Here is a 13,283-nt window from a genome sequence, read left to right on the forward strand (position 1 = left end):
AATGCAACGCCGGTCAATCACTTATGATGATCGAGGGCTGCGGCTGGGATACCACCGGCAAACCAATAGACAACTGCAAACACAAGCCACATCCCAACATGCCTTGGGGCAGGCGTGTAACTGGCGTACAACTTCAGGGTTCTAACAACGAGCGGCCAGTTTCCTCAATAGCGGGCTAACTTATAGATGGCTGAGCGAAGACCTTCTTACTGAACTGAAATGCGGGGATGATGACGACGACGATGATCGTGATGATCATGATAATAATAGTAATTGATTAGCGAAAAGGATGCCTTCCACTCCTCGGCGTTTCAGATTGCTGCGGCCCAACTTTTAGCACTTCGCCGCTTTCACTACCTCTCCACCACACGCCAATGTTATCGCCAAGGCGTTCTGTTCATTAAGCTCCCTTGACTTCCTTTTACTTTTCCTTGACGGACATTTGTACTTTTGCTAGTAGTTTGGATCTTGGAACAAGTGCGTCCTCCTTGCTCTTTGATAAATGCATGCACTGATGGATGAAGCAGGTCAGATGCAGCCAAACGAAAAGCGTTGCGAAAATGACATTGAGAACTTCTAGCGCATCTGTAAATTAAGCGATAAGAAAGGCTAAAATACTGCAAAAGGGATTTGTGCTTGAGTTTCTTCGTAACATAGTTATGTTTTCTCGTACATTCGAATTACAATCCGACGCTACCATGTCTGTAGGTTGCAGTTAAGTCGTGCTTTAGTATTTTTCTGACGGATTTAACTTTGAGGAATTCAATTTGTGTTCACTAACGCCTTGCACCAAGTGGAGGGCCTGTATGGTCGGGGTGGTTCGGGGTGAATTTATCCGCCACGAACGGCGATGCCTACGGACGGCGGCCCTTAACGTTAAGGGCCGCCGTCCGTTTTTATGAATAAATTATGGGAAATTTTAAGGCGAGAACGTACGTTCTCACCCTAAAATTCCCCATAATTTATTTTATGTCTGAATGTTGAAGTATTTTATCTCAATGGCTTCCTTCTCAGTTCCACAATTATATCTTGTCTCACCCGCACTCTGACATGTTTAACTTTAGTTTGGTTACAATATTCATAAGAACATATGTAAAACTGCCTGCTTCTTGGCCAGCTAGTAGTGGGTATGAGCCATATTATTTGCAAACAAGGACGAGAATCCCCTTCTGTGGGTGTATATGATGCCTTAAGAAGTTCAAGAGGGAGAAGAGGAAGAAGAACGCCGCGTCATTGTCGGGTTCATCTCGCTGCCTGCAGTCTCAGCTCTTCTCACGGAAAAGCCGCCCTGCAGGCTCGTGGACTCCCCACGTTTCGTGTCCCAAGTGGGCTCGCCAGCGCCAGGACCAACTGGGGGAGTCATTCAAGGCCGGATATCATTCCGACCCTCTCAAGGTTCATCAAGTACGAGGGCCCTGGGTGACCATGCAGGTTCCAGTGGTGCCGCGGTCTCCAAGTATCGCCAGCACCACCACCGACGATGCCGAAAGCACTAACGACGCTCAAAGTGTGCATGTGATGCCCACTGAAGAAGCCATCCAAGACGCACGTAAAGAAAAGGTGGTGTTGCCGATGGCTGCGGAGGCGGAGTCGTTGAAGACGTGTTCCTTCAACGCGACACGTAGCTGGCGCTTTCCAGGCCACCCAACGGACACGAACAACGACAGGTTAGCGATAATAGCTTTTCCTGGCGTTCTTATTGATAATATTATGCATACAATTGTGGCAGAAACCATCGAAGATGATTCTGAAAGTCAGCGATAGCTTTCTTGTGTAACCTACTGCCTATCCCCATGCCATCCGTGAAAAGCAAGACCTTATGGGCGCAGCAGCAGACACGAACGGGCAATAGTCGCTCCCCGACCCAATGCTAAACTGTACCTAAACAAAGTATATTATCTTGTAATCACAGCAACCTCCTCATTTGAAAATCCGCAGCATCCCCCACTATCCCTAGAATCCTGGCAGCAACTTCGTAGCAATCAAGTGGCCGCACTCAACGCGCAAGTGTTTGTTGCAGTTCGCAGATGGGCGCGTGGCTCTTCTCACCTCGTCCTCCCCAAGTGCGTGAAATCACCCTAGTGCGCGCCATCCAATCTCTTCCTCGTTTTCCACTTTCTCTCTCCGCTCTTCCCGGTTTTAATGCGATTAGCATTCCTAGACCACTTCACGCACACTGTGGGGGCTAACTGTCTAGCTATCTATGTATCTAGCCATTTTCCCGAAAACCTGGGCCTCTGCGTAGTCCAAGGTCGAATAGGTAGCGCGTCGGGTTGCTGTGATGAGGAACCAGAATTCGAAACTAACCGTCCGACCAACTTGGGTCACCAGGTATGTGGCACTGCGCACTTATGTCCCGCTCTTCAACAAATCTCTTTCATGGCGACATACGTCAACATGCTTCTCAGCGCATGCACCCGCACGCCAAGCATTTGGGAGCGCGCAGGCTTAGCGGCGGCCACACTAGATGGCGCTGAGTGTTCGTAGGGGAGCCTGAGAAAGGAGTCCGGCGGCAGTACACGCATCATACATAAGGCGTTTTTGACGGTGGCAATACGTCGTCTCCCTATATTACTTCAATGCTAAGCGCATTATACCGTCGAGAGTCATCGTGGGATTGGTTCTGTCGAATTTTTTATTGTGCAATATCGGCGGATGTCCATCCAAGGTAGGCAGAGTATTAAGGCTCCATAACCGTGGTCTCACATTGGCACACCCATTCTGGGGAATCACCCGAGAATGGGCGCATACCAACATCGCACAGTAGTGCTGAAGTTGTTTATTCTGGCACATACACAGAGTAAGATACCCCGTCACCCAAATTGTCTGCTCGGCCAGAGAGCAGTCAGCACATACTTAGTGAGCCACGCTCGTAGACAACTTGGGTCAATGCATTGGTATCTGAAAGAGGTTAGATACAGCCATACCACAAAGTTGGCAAAATCCCCGCCAAAAATGCTAATCGCATAAAACCAGGAGTAGAGTCAACTTGAGCTCGAATGTAGTACACGCCTCATTCGGTGAGCCTTGCTAACGTCAACATTCCTCACAAAGAAGCTGCTCACCGCTCAAGGATTTGAAGAACGCAAGCACCGCTACGCCGAAGGCGATCGTTACCGCTACGCGGTAGAGTTGGCGGAGGCCCATGTCGCTTGCTTGCTGCAAATGGGAGCGAACAACCGCCAGCATCGCGCCGCCGACACGACAAATAAAGACAAGAATAATCATCATACCATATAACACATATCATCGCCAATTACAAACGCATCATAAAAAATTGCTACTAACATTAACTTCGCCAATTATCGCCAAAGGATGAATGCGCTGACAATATTTTATAGTGCGAGATCGCCCAACATCAATCCAATGTGGGCGAAGTAGCGAAGGAAAGCTATCCCGTCACAATTAAATTAAGAAGATGTTCGGCCGTGCCAGAGGTCATAGGTTACAATCCTGTGCTGCGACAAGTGATACAAAAAAATAAGATTCAGCGAATATTAAAGACACACTTATGTACAGAACGCGCACTTCATACATCTTTAGAAAGACTAGCTGAGCAGCTTCAGTGGCACGTTTCACTCAATGGTTGGAATAAGAAGTGTACCGGATGACTACACTGCGACGTCTTCTGCGGGGAGAGGACGTGAGACGCGATTCCCTTTCTACTTCTATTTCATAAATGATATTTTATTTACAAGCACTTCTAGGACGAGCTCTTCTGTATGAACACAGGCCGTGATCATTTTACAAAGAAGGGGTGCAAGGGGAAGAGGGTGGGAGTGGTGAATTTTGAGCGGGTATATATGATGTGTGGTGTACGCTTATCTTCGATGCGCGAAATCCATGGCCAGAAATAGACATAATAGACATGAAATGCGCGACACGCCTAGGGCCCGCTGCAGGTGGGCGTCAACTCGGTGCCGCGTATTTCGTACCGGGATGGTAAAGCGTTGAATCTCTCTAAAAAAAGTAAGCGCAGCCTCACAGTAATGGTGCAAAGTCTGGGCAAACAGCGAAGCTGGTGACCCCACCTAGCTTTATCTCGGTTCGGCCAAGTTTTTGCTAGGTTATGCTTAGAGACTCGGCCACGCTTTCCGCAAGATCGCCCCGGAATCAACAGCCCAAGGAGCAACGAACACTCGGTCATTAAAGTATCTGGATGCTCAAATGCTTTTGCTCGGTTTCGCGGGCTCGTAACTCCGGATCAACTGCGAATAGCCGACGTTTCGGCGCCGCTTCGGCGGCGCGATGCTCGGGATCGGACCGAAGTCGTCTTACTCGCTCTCGAGTAACAGCGTGGCGGCTTTCGCGCCACGCTTCCTGTTCTTCGGGAGTGACGCTCTTCTTCGGCCGCCACATCTTCGCGGCGATGTGCTCGACGCGGAGCTATATATCCCATGGGTCGGCGCAGTGACGTCACAGCTTAGCTCCGCCTCTGCGCAGCCGCGGCAACCACTCCGCACGGCGCCGTGACGTCATGGCTCGGCCAAGCTAAGGCGAAGCGATGCGGCGCGCGCGTTGGCGTTACGGCTCACGCAGCTGAGAGAAGGCTCGAAGCGTTGCTAGGTGACAAGGCGGAGGCTTTGCGGAATACACTCGACGGACCATCCTCCAGCTTAAACAGCTTCGCGAGTTCACAGGGGTATGTGCCATTACGCTTGGACCCTTTCTGCACACCTCCAGGATCGGCCCACATTTCGGGCGTCCGCCACCGGACTACCACCAGCTTGAACAGCTTTTACCTTTATAGATAGAGGAATTGAAGACGCACTTTAGAGCATATTCGTTAAATTTCAGCTACATGTTAATGAAACTATGTTCCTGGCCAGTTTACTTTTTTTTCAGTGCGGCAGAAAAATAAACTAGAAAGGAACCTAAAGATTTATTACGACATACGAAATATTCTATGTTCTCTATTTTATGGATAACTAAGAGGAGGAGGTTAGCCACACTTAGCGTCGTGAAACGAAAGTCCTTCATGCCTTTAGCCTGAAGGTGGCCAGACTTTCACTCGCGTCTGCTGTTGTGCAGGAGCAGTCATGCTGAATTCTGTGGTCTGGTTTGTGCGCGATAATAGCTCAGCTAAATGACACATCAATTTGACAAAAGATACTGCCGAAAGTTATCTGCGAAACTTGATAGCAGCCAAGCAGCAGAAGCAAATTGGAAAATCCGAACGGCATTTTGAGAGGACCTTATGACCATGAAATACAGGGTAATTCACTTAACTTGGGCCAAACTTTAAAGATATGCAAATGGGCCACGTAGCTGGACAGAACCAAGGTAATGTTGTTTACCGTCGCTTGGAGACACTTAGATAACTCTTTTGCATCCCACATAATTAGATAATTAGTCTTAATTATTTATCAGCTTCTCAATTATTATAATTAGATGAAAAGTGTCAATGAGAATATTGTAGAACAACGTGGAAAACTCCCGATACAGCTTTCTGTTGCACAATACGTGCTACATAAAAGTGTTTTTCCGAGCGTGTAAGATGCCCGCGAATACAGGCAAAGTGCCTCGATCTGCCAGTCACGCGGTAATTGTGCGTGTATTCGCGGGCTCACACCCCACTCCGCCGTGGTCTTCGCAGTGCAAGGCACTGAAGACAGAACGGGAGCGCAGCAGAGGCCGTGTTTGATTGCCAATAACTCCGCTTCTGCTGAACGCATTGAAGTACTTGTTACGGCTAAGTATTTTTGAAATATCCTGTTTTCACTTCAAATGCTTTTCTCTACTTCAATAAAAAGTGGTTCAGGGCGCATTTAAAAGAATTATGCAAAGTTTAGAAGGCGTATATTTGCTGCAGTGAGGCTATTGAGGTGGCGTTTGTGACATCAACGCGTAATTCCGTAGAGAACAAGGCCGTTAACCAACACATCTGCAGGGATAGATAGATAGATAGATAGATAGATAGATAGATAGATAGATAGATAGATAGATAGATAGATAGATAGATAGATAGATAGATAGATAGATAGATAGATAGATAGATAGATAGATAGATAGATAGATAGATAGATAGATAGATAGATAGATAGATAGATAGATAGATAGATAGATAGATAGATAGATAGATAGATAGATAGATAGATAGATAGATAGATACGTTTATGTGTGCTGTCTCCAGGGGCGCGAGCTGGGGCGTGCAGGACCCGCCGGGGTGGCTCAGTCAGCTAAGACGTTGCGCTGCTGAGCACGAGGTCGCGGGATCGAATCCCGGCCGCGGCGGCCGCATTTCGGTGGAGTCAGTCCGGAGTCCTCCACTACGGCGTGCCTCATAATCAGAACTGGTTTTGGCACGTAAAACCCCAGAAAGAAAAATAGGGTGTGCAAGGCGACTGTCATCCTCTTTTTTTTTTTTTTTTTTTTTTTTGGGGGGGGGGGGGGGGAGTAGCCACAGAAGGAGAGGACGGCGGTAGTTGTCGTTCGGCCATGAACGCGCCCCGAAACTCGGCAGCTCCAGAGCACACCATCGACCACAGCCGACCACCGATTACTAAAAAGGAGCTAAAAAGCCAAAGAAATCTATTTGCTTTAGAACATGCATGCGTTGGTTTATCATTGCAAACAGACGAGGTGGGTAGATCAATCGTTGAGGATTGAGTTCGCAAACTATTACTCCGATACACACCTCGAAAACACCTGGAAACTGAGACAGAAACCCACGGGTCCTTCTGGAAGGAGCCACTGGGGCGGTGAGCGAGTAACTTAATTGCCCTTCATGTGCAAAGCGCCTGCAGTACAGAAATAGCCTCTAGCAGAGCGAAGAATTCGGGTATTTGCGCGAAACGCAAATACCCGAACGCCTCTGGAAATGCTCTGAGCAGCAAGATAACAACGTCAACCAAGTAGAGGAAAGGAGTCAAGATGGCAATGTCGCTGGTCTAGACATAGGGAGAGAACATCCGGTGCGGGAGCGCAGCTCGCCACCTCGCGTCATTTATTTCATTAGTTGCCATCACACGTCGGCAAAACTTCCGCATAAGTCGACTCACTCAGGCTCAGACCGACTTGCGAGTTTGAGTCCGAGTGAAACGTAAGCAAGAACATTTTGTGTCAATGCGTCCGAGTATGTTACGTTTTCGTCCCCACCGATGGTTGCCATCTCGTCTAGTGCTAAACAGTTTTTGAAAAGTATTCAGTAAACGCTCCCTAGATGGCACTTTACTACTTGTAGTATTTAAGCAAAACTTTCGATGGGACCTGGTGATGGGCCTTTCAATCGGCGTCGACTTGCTAATTCGCAGAAGATCGTCAAGCAGCAAACTCGCCAGCGGCACGAGTCCAGTGTCCGCCTCGTCCGGAGTAGCGACCATAGCCACCAGGCGTTCGACGAATGGATCCAAAGGCTCTGTCCACTCCTCGCTGCCGCCTCCGAGTCCGACGAAGAAACACTGGCAAGTCCCGCCATCCAAGCATGCTCTCGAAGCGATGCGGGACTTCTCGCCCTATTCCTCCTTCGCCAGCCCAAGGTCCAGTTCCAGCGGTGGCGCCACGAGTCAAGGACCGCGTTCGTCCGGCGGCACTACGATGTCGAAGGTAAATCGTCCACTTTGCTAGGTGGGACCTTGTGGGAACTTAAGAGTTGTCACATTGCCATAGCTAAGGAAACGCACCTACGCGCTAATCGGCAGCCTTGCACCTACGTCATTTGACAGATAGGTATATTGTTACGTGAACAAAGGATTAAGCACTGCAGATTATTTACAATGTATATTTACAAAAGCGCTGCATTTACAAAAACTGCAGTGCTGGCCAGTCCAGCCGACAGCACGAGAGCAAGGAACAGTTCGTGTTCTTCGTCGAGGCGCCCGCGCGCATCGTCCACAAGAAACACGCAATATGCATGTATCATCCCCGACGGCAGAAGCAGCGTCCCGGTGCGTCTAAATATCGGTAGTAACAGAAGAGCAATACTGTTCGAGGCGTGCGACCTGCACAACGTCAGTGGAATTCGGCGCAGATAAGGCACTGATATTGACTGGGGCGTTTTTATAAGTAACTGGAGTCACGGCACGCAGCACTCGATATGGGCCTGTGTACCGATAAAGGAGGTTTTCTGACAGGTCAACGTGAGGAGTTGAGGACCACAGGAGTACCAGAGACCCAGGCGAAAAGTGGACGTCTCGGTGTTGTCGATCTTGCAAACGCCGTTGGAGGTCAGGAGGCGAGCGCGGGCAATTTCGCGTGCTTGGGCTTCCCTGGTGATGGCTTCAATTGGATATTCGCGGGCCTCTCCTGCGGCGGATGGAAGGGATGTGTCCAGTGGTAATGTGGGTTCTCAGCCGAACAACAGAAAGAACGAGGAATAACTGGCAGTGTCATAACGTGATGAATTGTATGCAAATGTGACATAGGGTAAGGCAAGGTCCCAATCAGTATAGTCGGACGAGGCATACTTTGCATGTGTGTCTGTCGGGGTTCGATTCGGACGCTCCGTGAGACCATTAGTCTATGGATGGTAAGACGTACCCAGCTTGTGCGTGGTTGAGGAGGACTGTAGAATGTCGGCGATGACCTTAGAAAGGAATGTCCGTCCACGGTCAGTATGCAGTTGGTGTGGAGCTCAGTGGTGCAGAATCACGTCGTGTAAAAGAAAATCGGCGACATCTGTGGCGCAGCTTGTTGGAAGCGTTCCGGTGATGGTGTAGCGCGTGGCGTAATCTTTCGCCAGAGCGACCCACTTGTTGCCAGACGTTGATAGAGCGAAAAGGCCAAGTAATTCCAAGCCAACGCAGTAGAAAGGCTCCGAAAAATGTGGAGCGGTTGAAGGCACCCGGCAGGGAGCGTCGACGGTGTTTTTCGGCGTTGGCATTTCTCGCACGCCGCAACTAGAGTGCACTAGTTCTAGTACACTCGACCGCAACGTATTTCCAGATGGAGCGGGCGAGGCCTGGCCAATAGAAGCATCGGCGAATCCATTCGTATGTGCGGGAGACGCCGAGGTGAGTTTCCGTTGGTAAATCGTTGGCCCCGGACGTTGTATGTCCGAGTGAAAGGGCGCGAGGGACACGCGCTTTCCGAGGGAGCGAACGCACGTCGGAGAGCAAACGCGTGTTCTACGCCGTGCTCCCTGAAGGGCTGCAGAATTAAGCGTCTCTTTCCTCCTTTACGATTACCATATATAGAGCACAAACGCGACTTATTCCGTCGCGCAAAAGGCCGTGGGGGACGGGAGGGAGGGAGGGGAGGCAACGTTTAGCTGCGGCACCAAATGCGTATTTATATAGAAACGTTGCGAGGCGAGAAGGTGGGTAAAATTTCCGACGCTGCTCGACGAGTGGCCCATTCTGATCTCGTCGAAAACCTCCGAGCCGCCCACAGAGGCCCTGGCAACAGTCACCAACGCCGCGCACGTTCGGTGCGAACGCCGGCAAAACGGCGATGGCGTCGACAACAGTTCTGCGCGTTGCTGGTGCTTCTGCATGTCCAAGTTTTATACCTGATAAAATTACTATCCTTACTCCGTATAGCTCTCTACTAAGTTGCTATCGCAATTGATGCTTCGCCTTTCGGGTGAAACTGCGACATTTTTAAAATAAAAATACGCATTTGGCTCCGCAGCTAAACGTCGTTTCCCCTCCCGTCACCCCCCCCCCCCCCCGGCCTTTAGCTCGACGGAAGAAGTCGCGTTTGCTCTCTCTCTATATATATATATGGTGATTGTAAAGGAGGAAAGAGACGCTTAATTCTGCAGCCTTTCAAGGAGCATGGCGCAGAAAGCGCGTTTGCTCTCCGACGTGCGTTCGCTCCCCGTGAAAGCGCGCGTCCCTCGCGCCCTTTCACTCGCACATACAGCGTCCGGAGCGCGGCGACGATTTCATCGCCGTTGAGGTCATACGGAACCTCATGGCAACGGCGACGGCGAAGCCGACGGCAGGAATCCGCTTTGGAGTGTCCATATAAGTGCTATCGCAATAAATGTGCGCATCAAAAAGCTTGCACTAGCCTAGGTTAGGATAATTTTTTGATCATCCTCCCACCAATAAAATAATCCATAGAAGTCGCCAGAAAATGCGCAAGACATTGATATGAATAGTTAGACACGAACGACACCTACTAAAAATAGACATCAAACGTGCGTTGGACTGAATCACCACCATCTTCTTCTCCAAAGCAATATACGCGTGAACGACAGAGCGCACACACTCAAAAGCTACGCCATGATAGCGCAGAACGCCAACCACCTTAAGTATCTAATGGAAGGCACAGTGCCTGAAAGACAAAACCAAATGTGATCTTGTAGGCAATAAAATGTATGCGGCGTAGTCATCTGAATGAAAGCGGCTTTATTTGATGGAGCTGGTTGCCAGCACAATGATCAAGAGACACCGGTATGGTTGGCAGATGTGTGGGATCTGGAAGTGGCTGTAATACGCACTTTCATTACAGAGCTATGGCTCTACCTCCCCTGCTTTCTTATATGGGTGCCAATACCCTTGGGCATTTCATCGCCAATCTCAAACAAAGACTGTCACCCAGGAGCTTAAGAATGGGCACCTGGAGCGTGCCAGGAGGAGGAGGAGGAGGTAAAACTTTATTAATAGAGTAAGCTATGCGCGGTTTATTCCTGGGTGGTTCCCTCTGACAGGGCTCCACTGGCAATCGCGGCTCGCCGGGCCTGGTCGAGCGTCGCCAGTTGGCTTCCCAGGTCCAGTTCGGAGAGCCTTGCCTCCCAAGACCACGTAGTGAGCGTGTGTGACGTGACTCGTTTCGAGATTGCCTCGTCCGGCCTGTCTGTGCATTGGTGTGTTATGTGCGCGAGTGTCGCTGTGTGTGTGGGCTACACCAGGGACATGTACGGGACGTATATCTCTGTCTGGGGAGGTGGCCTGTAAGCGGGACAAATGTGGGTATGTGTTTGTTTGCAGGCGGCGCCAGTCCCTAGCCTCGAGTCTATTGAAAGCTTTTTGTGGGGGAGCGTATTGTCTTCTTGCAAGACGAGCGTGCCATAACTTTCTATAAAGAGCCGAGCTATCTAGGAACCACTATCGTGAAAACACCCCGTAGGTGAGCTTTTTCAACGTAATTCTTCCTCTCCCCCCGCGCAGGGCCCTACTAGGAAGACACTACCGCGCTCCGTCAAGACGAGCGTCGCAGCGGTGCTAGTCGTGATTGTCACGGGTGCTGTGATGCTGATCTGGCTCGTGGCGTCCTACCGAAGCAGCAAAGTTTTGAGCGACGGCTGCCGAAGCGAGGAGTGCTACCAGTACGCGAAGCGACTCCGCGAGTCGCTCAACGAGTCCGTGGACCCGTGCGCCGACTTCACGCGCTACGTGTGCGACGGATGGCGCCGAAAGCACGAGTTCTCAGTGGCCGAGGAAGCCTTCTTGTCCACCTTCGACAAGATGTCGAGGTTCGTGCGGGGCCTCGAAGTGCAGCCGCGCGGACAGAGCGCCCTCCAACGGGCGGCAGCGTTCTACCGCAGCTGCGTGGGCGTGCTTCGAGGTGAGCGGGACGAGATGCCGCGAGTCAAGCGTGCCTTAGCCGCTGCAGGCATCACTTGGCCATTTAAGCCCGAGGCTACGCCGGACCTTCTGCACACACTGCTTTACGTCCACCTGCAGCTTCACTGGAGCGTGCTCTTCAGCGTCAACGTCAGTAGCAGCGCGAGCGGACGTTCCGTCACGCTGAGCCTGATACCGTCCGTAGAAATGGCACCCTTTAAGAAACGTCTGGAACTGATTAGAGAACCGCAGAAAGCCAGAGAATATTTCTATACCCTGGCCTCGGCATTCGGAGCGCACGCGAAACAGGGCAGCAAACTCGTGACCTTCAAAAATACAAACAAAATCGAAACCATAGCATTAGGGGCTCTTTCTGCTGGTTTCTTAAACGGCAGTGCCACGCCGAAGGCACTGAGCGCGAGTTCATTGCTCGAAACGGTTCCGAATCTTACGCAAGCGCGCTGGGAAGCCACATTCAGTTCTATGGGCATAACTAAGAAGGTCTTGCTCGCGACGACTAACCCCACATACGTGAAGCAATTATTTGCCTTGTGGAGTTCCCTGGGAGAATCGCGGCTCCACCTGTTCCTGTCGTGGTACACCATCCAGATTGCGGCGCTCTACACCAACCGCCTACTAGTCGAAAATTTTTACGGGAGTCAGAAGACCGCGATCCTGCGGCACGGCGCTTTCTGCTTCAGCAAAGCCTACCTGCTGTCGGGAAGCACTGTGTTCAGCTCGTCCGTAAGATACGTGCTCGTCGGTGACACTCGGGTCCAGGCCGAGCGGCTACTGTGGAGCGTTCGGGACGCTTTCTCGCGCAGTCTGCAGAGCTGGCCGTACAACGACAACGACAGCATCGCGAAGCTGCTGGCCCTCAGTGAACGAGACTTCGCCGCCAGCGCACTAGCTGTTTTCGACGAAAACAACGTCGCCGAAGAGGCCGAATCCCAGGACAGCAACGACACAGACACGACATCGTCTCTCGTCGACGACTGGATCACGGCGGCCGTTCCGTACAGAGCCGACATACCGCGCATCGCCTCGATGGCCATCGAGAAGCTGGCTTTCACGGCTCAAACAGCCGACGGGAAAGTCGTGCTGATGCCGTACGCATTTTCGTTCCCCTTCTTCGACTTGCGTGGCACTCCCGCTATGAACTACGCGGGCGTCGGTTTCCACTTCGCCAAGGGGCTCAGCCTGTTGACCCTCATCCCCTACATAGGCAACTTAGATGGCCCCCTCTACCAATTCTACAACTGCACCGGCGTCTCGTACCAAACCGCCATCGCCAGTCCGGGGCGGTTCCTGGGCGCCTTCTCCGCGTTCGCCACGCAGCCGTTGTTTGACGCTTTTGCCAACGCGTCGGCAAATCTAGGTACCAGCGCCACTCTGCCGGGACTGCCCGCCCTGTCTGGCTCTCAGCTCTTTTTCGTGTCCCTTTGTTACGCCAAATGTCACGGCAGCTGGACTGGAGAACTCTCGGAGCCCGAGTGCGGAGACTTCCTGCCGCACGTGGAGGCGTTCTCGAAAGCCTTCTCCTGTCCGGTCGGCTCGCCCATGAAGCCGGTCAAGAAGTGCGAACTCTTTTGAGCTCAGGCTCCATCGGACTCCCGTGGCGTCGTCTCAAGTTCAGCGTGGCCAATCCCTGTGTTCTCTTTATGGTCTCATGACTTTTAGTTCTCTCAAGATTTACGCGACTTACCATTACTTAACTGAGCCTAAATAACTTCGCCTGTGTCTCAAACAGCTGCTGGGACAATTTAGAGAAAGCCCATGCGACATAGCATTAACGGACATCTTCCTTTGTTTACGTCAATCAAGGCGATA

The 13,283-nt window shown here is 51.1% G+C and overlaps 1 protein-coding gene across 1 annotated transcript; it reads left to right on the forward strand.

Annotated features, from left to right (window-relative positions):
* Positions 1-1,425: 1,425 nt before the first annotated feature.
* On the forward strand, positions 1,426-13,046 carry LOC119444625 (endothelin-converting enzyme 1-like). The gene is made up of 3 exons (XM_037708995.1): positions 1,426-1,667; positions 7,254-7,545; positions 11,058-13,046. Exons 1-3 carry the CDS (start codon positions 1,426-1,428, stop codon positions 13,044-13,046), a joined length of 2,523 nt encoding a protein of 840 aa, XP_037564923.1.
* The last annotated feature ends 237 nt before the right edge of the window (positions 13,047-13,283 follow it).

This window comes from Dermacentor silvarum, chromosome 3, assembly GCF_013339745.2.
Source record: "Dermacentor silvarum isolate Dsil-2018 chromosome 3, BIME_Dsil_1.4, whole genome shotgun sequence".
NCBI classification, from domain to species: domain Eukaryota; kingdom Metazoa; phylum Arthropoda; class Arachnida; order Ixodida; family Ixodidae; genus Dermacentor; species Dermacentor silvarum.